This window comes from Dendrobium catenatum, unplaced genomic scaffold, assembly GCF_001605985.2.
Source record: "Dendrobium catenatum unplaced genomic scaffold, ASM160598v2 fragScaff_scaffold_943, whole genome shotgun sequence".
Lineage (NCBI taxonomy): Eukaryota > Viridiplantae > Streptophyta > Magnoliopsida > Asparagales > Orchidaceae > Dendrobium > Dendrobium catenatum.
Window position 1 is genome coordinate 300,522 of NW_021319405.1, and position 19,723 is coordinate 320,244.

Here is a 19,723-nt window from a genome sequence, read left to right on the forward strand (position 1 = left end):
ACAAGATGTGGGATGTTACTGGAGATGGGTTCAAGTGCTTTGATGATATGGGATTATTGGAGGTTGCAAATCTTTCTCTAGATGAACCTGAGTTGGAAGCAATGATATTAAATGATGATGATATTGAAGGCCAAAGGTCAACATCTGAATTTAATTCTATCATTCACTTCATTGAGTAGTTGGACCTTCATATTGTACTTAATATTTTTTTGCTTATATTTTTGTGGTTGTATTAGACATTTTGTACTAAACATCTTTATATTATAAGCTAAACAAGTTATCATGAAATTGATTTATTATTGCTTGTTATTTTTACTATAATGTCACCTTAATTTCTATATATTATATTAAAAAAATTATTATGCCGTGTCCATCCGCACCTGTGTCCTATATTTTTAAAAATTGTCGTGTCCCGTGTCCGTGTCGGTGCATCCTAGATTTTTTAGTACTGAAATGGTCTTAAATGCGATTGTGCTATAAATATGAAGAATAAAGAAAAATAGCTTAGCTCTATAGCTTGCTTCATATACATGATCAGTTTGATGGTTTTCCCCCTTCAATAATAATTGTCTATATACCTACATTAAATTTAAATAAATCATTAAATATTTCCAATGTATGTTCTTAGAATTAAATATGTGCTTATCAATTCTTTGGGCTCTTGGGGTTAACAAGAAGTTTGAACTAGTTGATATATGTACAACTCTAACTTGAGGAAGAGTTAGTTTTGGATAATGTCAAGCTAGAAAAGAGTTCCATATTCAAAGAGTGGCGTGCGATTATTTGGTTATTCGCAATTATTCCTTATTATAAATAGATGGGTCATCTAGTAAGATATAAGATAGAGCTCATCTCTCTAACAAAATTTAAGTTTCACTAGTTTTTTACTAATAGTTTTTGCTCTAAATGTCCATCCATACAGATCTTCTATTATGCGCCAAAAATGGTGGAGAGTTGGAAAGGGCAGAAGCTTCTATCTAGAGCAGAATTTCATGCTGGAGCCCACGTGACAAAGTTCTTGAGATTGCAGATGTTGCCTACTTCTGATCGCATGAGTGCAACTCTTGGATCTGACAAAACTAACCGATTTGCTCTCCTGTTTAGCACACTTGATGGGAGTATTGGCTGTGTTGCCCCACTTGATGAGCTTACCTTCCGCAGACTTCAGACCCTTCAAAGGAAATTGGTAGATTCTGTTCCTCATGTATGTGGTCTGAACCCCAGATCATTCAGACAGTTCCGATCAAATGGGAAGGCACATCACCCAGGTCCTGATAATATAGTGGATTGTGAGCTGCTATCACAGTAAGTCATCCTACCATTTTCCATGTCTATGGAAGCATCTATAGTACTCTTCTGCTTTATTGCTCAAGTCTAGCAATTTTGTCACACTTAATAATAAATGAGAATAGGATCAAAATAAGCCCTTGACTCTATATGAAAGGCCAAAATAGTCTCCAACTATATTAAATGATTATTTTGCTCCCTCAACTTTTTAAGGAGGAATCAAAATAGTCACACGATGAGACTATTTTGATTCCTTTTTAAAGTCTTAAGTCTTGAAGGATCAAAATGGTCTTTTAATATAGTTGGGGATCATTTTAGTCCCATGAAAGAGTCAAAGGATCATTTGGTCATTTTCTCCTTAATAAATTTTCTGTTAGATTTATGATGCGCAGTATTTTGCTTCTATAGCTTACACTTGTTAAATGTTTGATTCCCTCCAACTAATTGATATTGACTAAGACATCAGTAGTATCATTCAGGGTTAAAAGCATGGTTTCCCCTTTAATGCAGCTTTGTATTTTCTTAGTTTTGAATTCATTACACTGCTCTCATCTAAATCATAAGCCCTTTATATTGTGCTTTAAACCTCATCTAAATCTTTCTTTATATCTTCATGATTAGCTTATGTGACCAGAACGCTTATGTCTATTGGTAATGGTTTAAACTCAACGGATACTCAATAAGTCCGGTATTGTTCTACTAGTGGTTGGCCCGTATCATAACTATAAAGTTTATTGGAGTAAGTTTATTGCCATGAGTATATTGGATCGATCATGGCATTTTATGTTCAGCGTTACTGTAACATAAAAGGTATATGTTACAAGAGTGGTAAGATCACTTTTATGAAAGTTTGGGTAACGGGAAAATATAATGATGACTCCCCATTGAGCGAAGATATATGTGAGATTTAGTGCAAATAGAATAATTAACAATTCAGTTTGATGTTTATTATTGTACGGATAGATGGAGTCCATCAGTTTGTATATTGGGCTCACTTGGGCTTCCTATCCATGTTATCTCGTACTCTCCAAAACATTTCCGGAATCCTTTTCCAGAGGACCGATAAAGCTGTAATTAAAGCGTGGAGTTGGCGTATATGTACCGCTTCATTCAAATTAGTGTTGTTTATCAAATTCAAACCATGGTTCTTTATTTGAAGGGAGGATGGGGTCGAACCTTTCCTATATGTGTTGGTGGGTTTGTAGTTAAGATCTAAAGCGTATATGCAGCTCTCAAATAAAGTAAGCTATTTATTTTTTTATTTTTAATTTTTGCCTCCGCTAAATTTTTGAGTCAATTAAGACAAACTCACACAAACATCACATACGCAAGCTTCAAACTCCAGACTTTTTAGTTGGTAGTCAAAAAATTTAGCCAACAAATCAAGATGAGCTGCTCTGTTAGAGTGTACCTATGACTTCATACAAATAGCATTATTTGCCTTTTCTTTTGCCTTGTGTGAACAGTTGGCTTGCAAGAGCCGTGGATGGATTGGTAGAGCTTTTTTCCCTATCGAGAGCCCCACATTCTCTTATCATTCTAACACTTTCAATAAAATGGCCAAAAAAAAGTTGGCTCTTTTTTTCATGACAGGATTCCCCATCTTAGAAAGCTCACTTTGATATCAAAAGATAATGCTAAAAAGAAGTCAACCTATTCTCATGTTAAATCCTTGAGAACTTTGTTATTCTTTTTTTTTTTCTTCATAATTTTTACACCTTTTAAGATATTGTTTATCGACTTGATTACTATATCCCGATGATTATCTTCAAAAATAAAAAATAAAAAATCATGTATTTGAAGGTACGAAATGTTACCACTGGAGAATCAGTTGGAAATTGCTAATCAAATTGGAACCACGCGTGCTCAAATACTTTCCAACTTGACCGATTACTCCCTCAGTACAAGCTTCCTATAAATATCTGGATATGGCTATACGAGAGAACCAATGGACCAAGCTGAGGTGGTTGCTTCACCGGCTTAGTTGTCCCTTCTACTTCGAAAACATTTTTGTTCCGGCAGAGAAGAATTTACTACCAAGTTTCTGAGGAGGTTTGCGCTGTTTAATCTTTGTATGTGATTATGTGCTTTGTAAGCAAAAATGTATTAAATTATTTTAAGTGGGAAGACCAATTTCTTAAATCCTTTTTAAGGCTTCTAGGTATATGCCATTTTTATTTAAATTGTTTAATTATTCTTCTTTTTTATCTACGATATTATATTTCAAGCAGTGGACGTTTCAAAACATTTTGCTTCTATGATTACATTGAATGGAAATTTTGATAATCTGCTTTCCCTTCTATTATTATTAGGAGCAGTTTAGAACAAGGTGCACAGGCTAGGCTCAAATTTGGGAAGACTTAAAATTAGGCGAAATTTTTAGGTATGAGTTATGTATATAGCTTTGCATGTGAAAGGCATGAGTATGTGTGATGAACCTGATTGGAGAAAACTATTGTGTACTTAGAGTACACAATAGTATACGGTTATGTATATACTCCGGACGGTTCTACAATTGTATATTTTTTCTCTTCTAAATGTAGATCTATATAAATCAAATAGCAAACATAGTCCCAGCCCCCGCGAAAGATTATTTTGTGCGGACACCGGACGGGAGAACCGTCCGGTACCGAGTGCTCGGTATCAAGCGGTACCGAGCACTCGGTACCTAGTGCGGTACATTTTTTGGGCGACGTGGTGCATTCTTATTGGTTTTCGGATGAATCCGGACCCACACATAATATTTTTTCCATCCCTTAGAGGCTGTCGTCCTAGGGTGATTAATGTCACCTATACTTTGCCACTTTTGAGGCTCTTCAGTCAATAGAGGTTTCACCAAATGTCATAAAGAAGCAATAAAAAAAAAAAGAGGTTTTACCAAATGTTGTTGTGATTCCACCATGTTAGGCCTAGGGCTATGGTTGCTACTCTTTTATTGGGTTGCTTGAATTTGTTGCTACTTATTTACACATCCTTGGCTCACTCAAATTCATTTAAAAAATGGTATCATTTAACATCTACAATTGTCATTAATTCAATGTAAATAAGTCATAGTTATTCCTAAAAGTATTCTAATAAAATTTGTTGTAGATCTTCAATTCAATGTAATGGTTGTCGAGTTCCTTGCAAGCTAACCATCTTTACAATCCATTATGGATTTTTTTTTTTTTTCGCACCCCAAATCTTCAATATGAAATGTTTGACAAGTTCCTCGCCATCTAACGATCTTTAAAATCTGTAATGGTTTAATTTTTATCCTACATTTCGTCAGAGAGTTTTTACTTTCTCACCTCAACTCCAAGCATATCATTTTGAAAATTTTCTGGGTGGATCATTCTTCTATCTTTGTGAATATATTGATTATGATTACTATTTTCTTATGAAATTAAGCAAATGATAGCTTGACTTTGCGTTCCCTTCAAAAAATCTTATTGCACTTATTTTGATTTCATTTCCCCACATTAGGTTACAGTTACTCAATATATCATTATCTACTGATTTGATTCTATTTTTGGTGTTCCTTTATGTGTTGTTTATCTCAATTGCAAAATTGTTTTTCTTTACTCTAGGGGTGTAAGTGAGCCAAGTCGCTTGCAAGCTGGCTTAAACTCAACTCATTAACAAGCTCAAGAGACGAGCTTACCGAGCCATGAGTTCGAGCGCGAGCTCAACCTAGCTCGACTCTTAAGCTTATCGAGCTGTTTGTTTAGCTTAAAATATATTTCAAAATTAATTTTAGAAAAGTATAATAAAATATATACTAAAATTTTTTAATTATTTCTTAAATCATGTTTGAGCTTTTCAAATGAGCTCAAGTAATCAAGCAAAGCTAGAGCCTAATAATTTTCAAATGAACAGAGTTCAAGCTCATTAAACGAGCTTAGCTAGCTCGATTAGACATACACTTGACTCATTTACACCCCAGTCTATTCTAAATATTAGACCAATTCCTATCATTTATGGATTAAATTGTTGACAACATTGGAAAGATGGTAAGCTTTATAAAGACTTACATATGACTATATAAATAGATGTGGGAGTGTATAAAGAATTGTTAGGCATTATTATTACTTGCAATGCCATACTTGTATAGTGTCTTACATATGATTTCTAATTATGCAAGATATCATCATAAAGTTCATTGTAGCTAGTTTTAAATGAACATGCTCTACATGTAGAGATTAATTATGTACAGCTTTTTATAAAGGGATTCTCTATTAAATTATAGCATTATTGCAGCTACAACATCATGAACTGTACAAAGCAAATAATTTGCTTACCATATGATTCTGTCTTTTCGCCATTTGTCTTTCCACTTCTCCACTTTTCAAGATTCAGATGGTTCCAAAATGTTATACCTTTCAATCTCTGTCTATGATTAAATGATTGAGAAATTTTCAATTGATTGGACTGTAGCAGCTTCTTTATGATGTTTTCTATAATCTGAAGCAATATAATCTGCAGTTTTGATTGAATTTGAGTGCTGTTCAAGCATCATAATCAAACATATAAGGGCACTCATGAATTCTTTTCATATTCACTGAGCAATGTGATTGCATGGGTGTCAAAATTGGGTTTCGGGTCCGGTTTGGGTCAAACTTTACCCGAGTTCATACGGGTCGAACTTGACCCGACCTGGTTATGTAAACGGGTCGAAAATTCACACCCGGTCCTGACCCATCGTGTTATCGGGTTGAAACTCAGAAGTTCCACCTAAAATTCATAGAAGTCAAACCTAATAAATTATTTTACTGGAAACCAATTTGATAATCTTTTTATTTTAAATTTTAAATATGAAAATTGCATGCTTGAAATAGTTCCCAACTATTCTTAAGTGATTAATTTAGTCATAGAGTTTCGTACTGTCTTAATTTTGTTCTTTGATTATTGAAAAGTAATCCAATTTAGTTCTAGAGTTCAGAATAATAGTTAAAATTAGCAAAAAAAATAAATCTGAGAGTATTTTAGATAATGTAAGTATATGTGTTATACAGTTATTTATGTTGTTTTATTTTATCATTTAATAAATAATGATAAATTATAAAAATTATAATGAAAGTTAATCTAATAAATAAAGATAGTTAATAATTAGTGCAAAAAAAAGTATTTCATATTAAGCAAAATTTTGAAAACCATCGTTACAAAAAACATTGTCATTGATTACAAAACTAAAAAAAAAATCATTTTTTACAAAAATAGTGTCCTTGGTCTCCAAAACCCTTGTTTAAAAAAAAATTCGACTGATTCACTGCCCAAAACCTAGCTTGCACCACTTCAAGACGTTGATTCATCAATCTGGCTTCAAACTTTTGAATGCATAGTCACAAACCTTTGCTATTAACACATTATTCGTCGAAAATCGACACTTGCTTGTAACAACATAAATTCTTAATTATTAAGATATTGTCCAATTTTGCATGGTTTTGTCTTATTGGTGTAACTTTTCAGGAGATCACCAATACCAAGATTTCTCCGGAATGATCATGCTTAACTACAAAATTTCTTAATGAAATTTCAATCATTATACCAAAATGTGTCTCAATATTTAAGAGTTTAGATTATTTTAACTTAAGGGGTTTCACAATCTCTCTCACTTAAATAACTGATATCCTTGTTAGTATCTTCATCCCAGAATCATCCACTAGGCAGATAAGTTTTTTGAGGTGGCCTCTACAAGTTCAAGTAGTGACTCCCACCACGTAGCAATTTATTCTATGCAAGATTCAAGAGAAGGCTCTCATGGCATAACACTTTATCTTGTATGACACTTAGTTCCTATCTTCTGATTGGTGTATTGCTCTGATAATATTTATAACAGCTAAAACTCTTAACTATTAAGATATTGTCCACTTTGACCTGAGGGCTTCGCGGTTGTTATGTTGATGTAACTTCTCAAGATGTCATCTATCCCAAAAGTTCTCTAGGATAATCACACATGTCTGTGGAATATCGTAATGAAATTTCAACTATTATATCAAAGGACGGCTTGATGTTTAAGAGTTTAACTTCTTTTTACTCAAGGGTTTTACAATGTTGCTTTTCGATTCTCATTACATGTTGCTTCGGCTTTCTTAGTTTAAACTCTACAATCATTTGCCTCTCCATCTCCCACTCACATGAGATTATTTCATGATAGGATGAGCTATAACATACTAAGAAAATGATATTAAAATATCTTTATTAAAATACCCCTCATACATTTTAAAATATAATAAGAAAATAGTAAAAAAATAATAACCAAATGAAATTATAATTTTTTTTGGGTAAATTGGGGGCAAAGCCCATATATTGAATCAAAAGGGACTACAAATTAGAAAAATAAAAATAAAAACCTCAAAAACAAAATACAAGTGAACCTCTATACCCCCATGAACAAAAAGGAAGTATAAAAAAAGGTTTATTTTATAAATTTATATCTCTACTCTTTAAATTTTTATATTTATTTATATAATCTTAATTATCTCAATCATTTCAAAACTTTTGGATATTTAAAATAATTAAGATGTAATTGTAAGGCAAATGATTTTTTTTTTCTCTTAATTTGTCTAAACCAAATTCAACCATAAGAAAAAAAAAGGTTTATTGATGCTTTTAAGTGCTCATGGTAATGACTAATGACTATTGACGTCCCTTTTAAATTTTATTTACGGTTTTGAATGAAAAGGGTTAAATTGTAATAAAAAAGAACACAGAGGTTTATCTTGAAAATTTTACGTGTGTCCTTTCAAGGACAAGTGGGGGCAAAGTGTTAAGCACGAACATGGTCTTCATGTGCTGAGCAGAAATGTTGGTGTCACCATCAGCATCTTTCCTCTCTCTCTCTCTCTTTAGGCTCTCTCTCTCCTTCTCTCTCTCTCTCTCTCCTTCTCTCTCCCCCCCCCCCCCCCACTCTCTCTCTCTCTCTCTTCCTCTTTAATTTTAATTTTTTTATTTGTAGGCCCTCTCTCTCTCCTTCTCTCTCTCCTTCTCTCTCTCTCTCTTCCTCTATAATTTTAATTTTTTTATTTGTAGGGTCACTTTCCACATTAAAATTTTTAGAAAGTAAATAAAAAAAAGAATTTTTACATACATAACACCTAAAATTATTAAAAATACATATTTAACACCTAAACTTTTATATTTACTAATATACCACCTAAAACCACTCTTTTAATCAATTATAACATTATATTTAAACCTTCCCTCAAAAAATTACTATCAACGACTGTCTTCCCCATCAACGACATCCTTTCACCGTGAATACATGTATCTCATCGCTTCAAAGGAGTGGTAGAATAGTAGGAAAATGAAATTTTAGGTGGTATATTAGTAAATATATAAGTTTTGATGTTAAATATGTATTTTCAATAGTTTTAGATGTTATGTATGTAAAAATTCAAAAAAAAAAAAAAAACATTTAATGATGAATTTTCAATTTTCATAACATAAAAATCTTTCTTTCAATGTAATAGCCTAATAATTTTAAAACCTTCTTTCCTCCAAACCTCACAAAACTAATACATTGAGCTTCCCATCTCACAAGGAAGGAGTTGAAACTTCTATTACGATGTCGTCTCTGTAGCACCATCGTCTCTTCTCTCCTCTTCTATTGTCGATCTCGATTGGATAAGATTTAATAGTAATCTCATCTGAAATAGCTCCTCATCAACATCTCTAGTCACAGGACAAGAAAATACCCTTAAGTCATCATCATTGGCTCTCTTCTATATTAATGGGAATCTGATACTTGCCTTCTCACATGATCAAGGTGGACCTCTTGTTTCTCTTTGCAACAAACTTGAGAATACCAAGATAGCCTTTAATAAGTTCAACTGGAACTCATAAAATTACATTTCCAAAATGATCACCGATCTGAAAGCATAAAAAAACTCTATTTTTAAGATTTAGGAAGGAAACCCCAACAATAACGCTCTTCTTTAACATGCTCTCATTACACAATCTTCTTTAATTGAAGCACCAAATGTGAAAATGAATGGATTATGCATGGAGCAAAATGTGTATGGTTTATCAAAGATGAGGATGATCTCAGTTTCCTTAACCAAAGAAATTAAATGCAGAAAGAATCACAATCATGTTAGATAGAGCTGTCAATATTGGACCCGACCTGAAAACCCGACTCGAAAATTTCGCGTTTCGGTTGACCTGAACCCGAAGCGGGTTGGGTTCGGGTCTGAAAAAAAAAACCCATTTGCAAAATCGGGTCTGGTTCGGGTTGACCCGGAAACCCGGGAATGACCTGATTTGACCCAGAATAACACGTAAACCCAGTTATCGGCCCCGTGTCAACCCCGCGTCACACAGTCCAGGCCCAACCGTTTGCCCCGCAGTCGAGCACCCAGCCCCGCGTCGCGCAGTCGACCGCCGGCCCTGTTGCGCCGCGGACCACTCGCCTCGTCTGCCGCCTGCCGCTGCCCCGTGCCGCGAGCCCTCGCACTTGCCGCGTTCCGCCTAACGCGTTCCGGTCTCTTAACGGGTTCCCTAACCGTTCCGCCAGTGCGCCACTCCCCGCCTGTCGCTGCCGCGGCTAAACAAGTGGGTTCGGGTTGACCCGAACCCGAAGGCGGTCGGGCTCGGGTTTCCAGAAAATTGCCGCCTTTGCAAAAACGGGTCGGGTCGACCTGAATCGAATGTGCCAGGTCAATTTCGGGTTTGACCCGAACCCGACCCGTGACCCGAAATTGACACCCCTAATGTTAGAGAATTAAGTACTTCTCATGGCATCATATACTCATTTGAAGATATATTAGCTAAAACAATTTCTTACTTCTACAATATATTTAATATGGAAGATGACATGCATACTCAAGTATTTCATAACTTCCATCTCGACTCTATCTTAACTGAAGAGGAATAAACCAATCTTTTCAACTTGAATCGATCTCAGCCTTAGCCTCCCCTCTCTCGACATGTTGCACTCTTATTAAATCCAAACTTTTATGAATATTTGGAATTCTAACAGTTTACTCTATCAATGATATTTCAATACTTATGTGTCTATTTGGAGTAAGTCGAACTAGTACACATTCTTGTTCTAAAGAAAATTATATAATTTAGCCTAAAAATCTAGACCAAACATGACTGTTAGTATTTGAATAGTACTAAGCTTTTTTTTCCTTTTTTTTTTTACTCATGGATGAATGGACTCCTAATGGTAATCAAGAATAACTAATCACGATTATAAAGACTAAGCTACTTTTCATAATAAAGGCTCCACAAGTACCAGTACGAATAAGTAATAATAGCAAAAAAAAAAAAGAATTAAGGATTAATTAAGTGCTAATCACCACATAATTGCATAATTAATAGGAAATTAACTGCCATTAAATAATTCAGAACTTTATTTAAAAAACGTAGCACGGGCACGGGCAGTCCACATGGCCTCTGCTGCTCTCGCAGCCGTTGTCCTTCGCAGATCAGTAGCGGTCACAGTACCCAAATATTATTTTTTCTCTCTCTTCGAATTTTTCTTTATTAAAATAAAAATCTTTTATTATAACTTTATCTTATAGTAAATATCTAAAATTATTAAATAAGATCAAAGCGTACTATAGTGTACCTTTTTCTCTCTCTCTATATGACTTTCTCTTTCTATCTCCTGAGATTTTTTTTTTTGTGGAAATTTGTTCTAAGAGTAAATGATATAAAAATGAACAGAAATTCTCTATCTAATAACTCGCCATCAAAAGTGAGCAGCAGCACATGCATCATAAAAGAAGGAGAGAGGGACCAACGGAAAACTGTCATACGGTTAATGTGGAAAGCCCAGCAGTCTTTGTTAAAAACAAACGGCCACATAGTTCATCTTGATCTGTTAGTTGAGAGCTTATACTTTCAACTAAGAGGTCTTGGATTCTGAGTCTTTGTGTATGGGTTGTGTGTATGAGTTTACCTTAAATAACCTAAATGTCCCAAAAAAAATATAACAAACGACCAGATGTCTTTGTTTGAAGAAATTATTACATGCAGAGCTCGGACGAGAAGAATAGTTTGAATTGCTGTATATTTTTTAGTATTTATAAATACTTTGTAAAATATTGAGAAAATATATGGTAAATTTATTTTACTTACAAAATATTTAGCAAATACTTACTAAATATTCAGTAATACTCATAACTGAGTATTTGTTGAGTATATACTGAGTATTTATAAATACATAGCAAATATTCAGTAAATACTTAAAAAATTCAGACGGTTCTCCCGTCAAGGCTCCGCACGGAATAATTCCTCCTTTGTTTGGGAGGGACTGTTGATTTGATCGGACGGTTTGGAAATATGCATCGGATCTTGGTATAGAGTATGTTTTAGGGGATATTCATATTACAAACTTCTAATTTAATTTCTATATATTTAATATTTAAATATTTATATTTATTCATATATTATTTTAGTGTCTAAATCATAATAAAATGGACAAATGAAAATATTTGTTCTAATTAAAAAAATAATATTAGTGATATTTTATAAGTGATTTAGAGATTTGAGTGTTATACAAATAAATATAAAAATTATGTGTTAAATATATAAGTACATTAAGAGTAGGAGTGTATTGCATTGGATGATTGGAGAATAAAAAAAACTATAATTAATTTTATATTTATATCAAAATTTAAATTATATAAAGTACAAAAAATGATATATATATAATCTTAAATGGGAGAAATTATTAAGTACTGATTAAAAAGGTTTAGAATATACATCCAACCAATCAAAAATTGATACGTGGTACCTAACATACAATTATACATGAAAATATATACATATTTCTCATCAGCGCATTATAATTTCCCTTTAAAGAGTCCCCCACGACGCTCATGGCTCCTACTGCCTTTCTTTCCCCCACCACCACATGCCTCTTCTTCTCCTCCTCCTCTCTATAAAAGCCCCAACAAAACACCCAACTCCTCCCACAACTCTCCTTCCTCTCCCCTTCCTCCACATTCTCCCAAAAAGCTCTCTACTTTCCCACTCTCCCACTCTTCCCATCTTTATTCTCCTTTTCCTCCGTAAAAATGGCGCTTTTGAAGTCGAACAAGCTTCCACCAGCCACAACTCTAAGGCAAATACTGAAGCGATGCTCAAGCCTGGGGAGAAAAGAAACCATCAGCGATCTTCCCGTCGATGTTCCAAAAGGGCACTTCGCCGTCTACGTCGGCGAGAAGCGCCGCCGCTTCATCGTCCCCATCTCGTTCTTAACACACCCTGAGTTTCAGAGCCTTCTTCAGCTCGCAGAGGAAGAGTTTGGTTTTGATCATGAGATGGGTCTTACTATTCCTTGTGAGGAAGTTGTTTTCTGCGCTCTAACTTCGGCGCTGCTGTGAGGAGGTGGATTTTACCTGTTTGAGAAGTGAGAAGTGAGGAGAGGGAGAGCTCAGAGCAGAGTTATCTTCTGTTTTAAGTTGTTTTTGTTCTGCTTTGGCCTGTTCCTCTTCTTCTTCTTCTTTACTTCTTTTTGTTTATATTATTTGGGACTTTTAGTGATTTGGATTTGGCAGGATTAATGACCACCCAACTCAGGATGAGTTTGATTTGTGTTTGCGGTGGAGCCGCCCCGCCCTGTAAGATGTAAATGCTGATATATATAATGAAGATAGGGGTTATTCCCCTGCTATTTTAACTCTCTTTATGAAATTTAATTTGATCTGTGGGTTGAGAGTTTTTGTTATTAATTAAAAAGTTTTGAGTTTGAGTCTTGTATATTTTATGTGTGTATGAGTTTATCTTAATCGACTTAAATATCCAAAAACAAAAATCTCTCTTTGTGTTAAGATCTTAGTTTTAACGAATGATGAATGGTGTCAGCACTAGCTTAAGGCTTTATTTGGGACGGTTTTCTTTCTCTAGTTAAAAAATTTTATTTTTTATACATAAAAGCTGCTTTAAGAAACAATAAAAAAATCGTCTCAAACAGCCTAAGTTGTTGGGGTCAAAATTTGAACACATTAAGGCTTCGTTTGGGACGGCTTTTTACTGTTTTTTAAATAACTTTCTAGTAAAAAATTAAAATTTTTATACAAAAGCTGCTATAATAAGTTTTAAAAAAGTCATCTCAAACGCAACGTAATATACATTATTATTTTTTAATATTTACAGTTTGATGTTTTTTAGTCTATTAGTCAAATCAAAATATATGCATAAAAAGATATTTTTAATTCTAGATAAATATTTTTAATATCATTTAAAATTATATATATATATATATAAATATGCTCTAAAACTATCTTTATTTTATCTCCTTTGTAGAAATTGATGTGGATAGCATGATTTGGTTATATAAATTTTTTTGCATGAAGATAAGGACCTTTCTCCAAAGTTTTGATTATGTTGGCTGACCAATCAAATTAATTTCATACTTAAAAATATTTACTTTCCTAACTATTATAATGAACTTTAATAGATAAGAAATGGTAATGAAATTAAAGTTCATTATGGTCAACTATATTTGATTATGTTTCTATTTGATGTGTCATATCTTAATTGACCCTATTGTATAGTGATATGACACATTTGTTAGTGTTCCTATTTGATCTCAATTGGGTCAATTAAGCCCATTTCGATCACAATATTGGATCTAAAAGGATAGATTCGGTTAAGATTCAATTTAATTTGGATTAGGCTTGAGATCAATTATTCATACGTTGATCATTAGGTGAGTAATGAAAGGTTTAGGTTGTTTGGTTGGGTTGATAGGCCTGAGTTCCTAAATGATCTTTTTTTTCTTTTCAGCCTTCAATAATTACTCATAATTGTACCTCATTAGTAACCACTTCACTGTCACTCATTTGCAACACAGCTCTCCTTATAGATATAATTTTGATCAATCAAATTATCATTCCCTTCTTCTTGCTTTTGAGCTATAGGAATCTTATGATCATATAAAGTCGTCTAAACAATTAGATGAGATAATAATCCAAAATCCACACCAACTATCTTCTAACTTCTTCATCTCATAAGTATTTCTTCTATTCCTCATATGTGTCAAATACACAAACTTTTCTTCTTTCATATCATAGCAATATGCATGGATTGTATAGTTGATGATAACACCCCTCTAACATCTTGAAAATAAACCCTCTCATTTCCCAAGTGTAAGGTCATCGATCATTATTCTCAACCAATCTATCTTCCAAATCACATTAAATTTAGTTAAGGATAAATACAATTGACTCAATCTTAAACCTCTTAGTAGAAATTTCAATACCACAATTGCACGTATAACTAGTAACCATGCATGCTAACCTCAGTAGTAACATAATAGATAAACTAGTATGCAATAAAAAAAGAAGAAGATAAATACCCAGAAGTATAAAAGTTTTTAGTTATACAAAAATGGATAACACTATAATCAAATTAAAATTTTATAAAATTGATCAAAAATATAAATGACATCTATTAAAACATCCAACATATCATTTACTTCCTAGTAGGTTCAATTGTAATCTTTAATTTACATTAAAGCAAGACTAGCTAAAACAACAATCTATGCATAGCTCAGAGAGAGGGATGGAACCACAGGGAAGAAGTTCAACGGAGAAGAGATCACAAAGGAAGAATGGGCAAAATTACAAAGAAATAAGGTCAAATGGGATTGCAAATAAGCTAGGGCTGAGCTGAATTACAAAGAGGCTAAAACTGAGTGAGTTAGTATTATTCACTTAATGAAATAAATCAAAATTTTCATTGTTGATTAGGTATACAAGCATTACTAGAAGTTATAATTGTTAGCATTACTTTGTAGTTATTTAAATTACATCAAAATATGATGGTGATTTAAATTGTTTCTTGTAATTTTTAAATTGCAACTAAAAATTGTTGCCTTTGATGTAGGGGTGCCAATTTTTTACACGACCCGAAATCCGACCCTGACGGGACCCAAAAAATTCGGATTTGAGTCAACCCTTTTGTGAAATAGTTCGGATCCGGGTTTGAATTTTCGACCGGTTTGAAAAACGAGACAGGTTTGGGTTGCCTCAGAAACCCATGGGTCGGACCGAATTGACCCAAAAGTCGCGTTGCAAACTCGCTCCCGCACAGTCACACTGATGGTTATTGATGCATTCGACCCTTGCGCGCGCCCACCGGCCTGCGTAGCTGTGCTCGCAACTCGGCAAGCCACACTCCCTCCGTCCTGCACGGTTGTACTCCAACCACCCTGCACCGGCTTCAGTGCTGCCCTGCTCGTCTTCCCCGCACGTGGCTTGACCCCACACTGCCCGTCCTGCCTTCCCCGCACATCCACGCTCGCATTCAAACTAACACAAACTAACAATGGAGGACTCGAGTTCGGACTCATCCCACAGCACATGGGTTAGCGGGTCGGGTCGGGTCAACCCGGTAACCCTATGGGTCAGGTTCATGTGGAAAAATCTGACCCGTTTGCAAAAATGGGTCAGGTTCGGGTCAACCCGCTTAAGCACAAGTCAATTCAAGTTAAACCATAATCCAACCCGTTGACCCAAATTAACACCCCTAATTTGATGTCAATTCTTAGTAATGAAAGAGGAAAAACAATAAATTGAATAAGATATTATTTCAAATAATATATAAGAACAATAATTTTAGCCGGATTCTACAATGAAATGTGATGTACATTTCCTCAAATTGCTTTATAAATATGCTATGATTGTGGGCCTAGCTCATAAATTTCTGAGTATTTATCAAAAATACGACAAAATACTTTTCCTACTCCATGAGGTCAAAAAGGGCCAAAGGTTCTAAAAAGACTTGTGTTTAACATCTTAATCTTTTAAATTTAGAAAACTAATTAATGTCTAAATTATTAAAACAACTAATCACACATCTAATGATGAATAATGTGTGCTATTAAGTGTCTAACATTCTGATTTGTTAATAATTATAATGATGTACTAAAGTGATAAATAATATTAAAATTTTGACAATGAATATTAAATTAAGTTAAAATGAGAACATACATAAAAAAATAGTTTATGAAGTGAATTACACTACATTTGTGAACAAATTTTTGCTTCTTCATTTCACAGACCAATTCAATTAATTTCATTATTTAAAACTATTAATCAAATGCCTCTACTTTCAGTTCATTATTCAACTAAGATTTCATTTGGGACAGCTTTTTTACTTCGTTTGGGATGGTTTTTTTATTGCTTCTTAAAGCAGCTTTTTAGTACAATTTTTTAAAATTTTGTACTATAAATTGTTTTAAGAAGCATGAAGAAAGTCGTCCCAAAGGAAACCTAAGTCTAAATCACCACTTCTATTAGTGAATGCTACTAATTTGAGTGAAACGAAAACAGAGAAAAATGAGAAACTTAGGACTTCAATATTCTTAAATTTGCACTGAGATTATCATTATATACGATATCATAAATTGCACTAATCTCAGCATAAATTCCTGAACTTTGAAAGCATTTTAATCACACATCATCGTATCCGGACAAATTTTTTTTCCTCAACATTTGATTAGTCATCTATAAATCTACTCTTAAGAAAAAATTTCCAATCAAATTGAATCATATTGATATTTCATCAATTTAAGCTATCAAACCTAGCATAGATATTGCCTTACATAGGTTTAGCTTCTATCTCTGGATAGAGAGCTTTCATATAATCACTTTTGAAACTTTATTTAGATGAGGAAAAGCATATCTACAAAGTTAAAAGTAGATTGATGCTATCCCATTCTAAGGGCACAGACTTACCTTTTTATGGTTGAGCACAAAGCATACCAACTTGGTCTCCCTATTCAATAGCTAATATTATATATATGCCTCCCCCTCTCTCATGATTATTTGCCTAAAATGCCCCCAACCACTTAAAACAGGCCATGTGTTACCACCTCATCTGCCTAATGTCCACGTCAGACATGCAACACATTTGGAGATAATGATACAAATATTTTAAATAAGAAGAATAATTATATTATTTAGTGTGGGCTTTATTGAATATTGACAGAGAATCTTTGTTAAGGGTTAGGTCAAAGGGACGAAAAATTATTCTCTGCGGATGTTAGATAGCATCCGGAGATCAACCGGAACGTACCTCGTCATTTTTTTGCTCGGTATATATCGGTGCTTGGTACCGCTGCGTACCAGGTGACGTGGTGCTTTCTGGTTGGTCTTCAGATTGTCCGATGTCTGTATAGAATAATTTCTCAAAAGAGAGAGTGCTTTCATATAAAAATAAATAAATAAATAAAAGAGTTGAAATTTTAGCAAATCATTAGACCTTTAATTATATGATTTTATATTTTAGTGATTATTTGCTCATTCATTAGTGTATATTAGGCATGATTTAGGCCTATGATGATTAAACCCTAAAAAGAGCCATATGCTAAAAGATGCTTCTTTATTTATTTCAATACAAATTTTTATTTTTTAAAATTTTTTTATTGAAAGGCAATAAATGGATTTGATTGTCTAAGCAATAATTATGATTTTTTATGTTATAATATTTATTTAAACTTTTTTAAAATATATGCTTTAATGAAATCCTTGGAAATGAAGAGAAAATCATGACGAGATCTCGTTGGGGACGAAGAGCATAAGAGAAAGTTGAGACGAGATCTTGATGGGGAAAGGGATCTATGGGATCGACAATGTGTGATGATGAATGAAGAAGACACATAAAAGTTTGATTGGACCTCGATGAGGAAAATGAGCCATAGAACGGACGGTATGCGAAAGGCGAGTAGTTCAATAGCAAATTAAAGGAGATTATGTTTTTATGTTTCTTAAAATTTTGAATATTTTATGAGTAATAATAATTTTTAAATGTTCAATATTTTAATTAATGATAATTTTAAGTCCTATATTTTTATCAATTAATCTTAATTAAGGCTTCATTTGAGACAGATTTTTTACTGTTTCTTGAAACAATTTTTAATACAAAAAAAATACTAGAAAATTGAAAAAAGTCATCCCAAAAATAATTTTTTTATTGCTTCTTAAAATAAAATTTTAGCGCAAAAATTTTGTGCAAAAATTTTAAGGAGCAATAAAAAAATAGTTCCAAAAATAGCTTAAATTCTGTCATATCCCACTCATTGATTGCAATAAAAAAAATAGTTCCAAAAGGAGCTTAAATTCTGTCATATGATCATATCCCACTCATTGATTAAATTGCCTTACATATTTTATTTAATAATGCTCCATCTATTTTTGGAAGAGTCAAAACTCAAATCCAACCACTTGATGAGTCAAATATGAGCTTTTAGAAAAAAATCAAATTGGAATGACAGAATTGTACCCAATGGATGGCAAATATCTCAGAATTCAGACATGATTCAGAGCTTTAGGAGCCTTTCTCTCTATTTTCCAACCAATTTTCCAACCAAATGCAATGCACGCAGGCTACATCTACTTAGGATTATTATTTAAAAGATACTAATATAAATTTCATTTAAAATATTAACATTCATAATTAAAATCAAATTGGAATGACAGATTTGTACCCAATGGATGGCAAATATCTCAGAATTCAGACATGATTCAGAGCTTTAGGAGCCTTTCTCTCTATTTTCCAACCAAATGCAATGCACGCAGGCTACATCTACTTAGGATTATTATTTAAAAGATACTAATATAAATTTCATTTAAAATATTAGCATTCATAATTCTAAGTATAAAATTATTATAAAATATTTAAAAAATTATTTTACTATTTTATATTAAGTGATTCTTTATTATTTTTATTTTAATTGCTTATCATTTTTATCATTTTATTATGATAATTATTTGAATCATAATCATTTTCTTTATTTTATAATAAATGAACCGGCTCAAACTCTTAGAATAAAGTTCAAGCTTAAACTTAATTAATTAATCAAGTTCAAGCACAATTAAGAGGTGATTTGAGCTTAGATCGGCTCGTTTACACATAATTCAAGAGTAATATTGTAATATTCAAGTTATAATTTTTAAAAAAAAATTCTTTATGAATTGCAATAATATCATATAATCACATGAGAATTAAGTTTTATATATCTTTTTGTTAGCAAATAAAAAAATTCGTGATATTTTTTAAAACAATGAAATAAATTATTGCATCCTAATAATGGTTGTTTTATTTTTTTTCTATTTATTTGGAAAATTTATTTTTTTTTTCTATTCATTTGGAAAAGTTGATTTAAGCTTTGTTTGGGAATTGGGACGGCATTCTTCCTGCTTCTTAAAGCAGCTTCTTAGTTATATAAAAATTAAAATTATTATATTAAAAAATTGTTTTAAGAAGCGATAAGAAAGTCGTCTCAAACAAAATCTCAGTTAAGATATTTTCAGCTCTATAAAGAAATGAAGTTCTTGATCATATTAAGGAATAGTTCTCATTTGGACTTCTATAATTGAGTGGGGAAGAAGAGAGTAAATAGGGCAATATCATGATCTCCTTCCTCACTTTTTTAAAATTATTTTTAATTTTTTTTTTTAACTTTAAGCTTCATAGATTATAAGATTTTTTTTTT

General features: G+C 32.8%; 2 protein-coding genes across 3 annotated transcripts in view; both read left to right on the forward strand.

Annotated features, from left to right (window-relative positions):
- Positions 1–3,534, forward strand: part of LOC110092320 (cleavage and polyadenylation specificity factor subunit 1) — a 106,977-nt gene extending 103,443 nt beyond the window's left edge. For both annotated transcript variants that reach the window (XM_020816823.2, XM_028697468.1), the window contains 2 exons: positions 923–1,305; positions 3,091–3,534. In XM_020816823.2, the coding sequence (XP_020672482.2) occupies positions 923–1,305; positions 3,091–3,205 (498 nt within the window). In that variant the 3' untranslated portion in view covers positions 3,206–3,534. The remainder of the gene's footprint in view (positions 1–922; positions 1,306–3,090) is intronic.
- Positions 3,535–12,069: 8,535 nt separating this feature from the next.
- LOC110092327 (auxin-responsive protein SAUR50-like) lies at positions 12,070–12,915 on the forward strand. The gene has a single exon (XM_020816831.2). It carries the CDS (start codon positions 12,297–12,299, stop codon positions 12,603–12,605), a length of 309 nt encoding a protein of 102 aa, XP_020672490.1. The 5' UTR covers positions 12,070–12,296; the 3' UTR covers positions 12,606–12,915.
- The last annotated feature ends 6,808 nt before the right edge of the window (positions 12,916–19,723 follow it).

Excerpts from the sequence above, each read along its gene's own strand:
- LOC110092327 (XM_020816831.2), top strand. The coding sequence starts at position 12,297 with ATGGCGCTTTTGAAGTCGAACAAGCTTCCACCAGCCACAACTCTAAGG.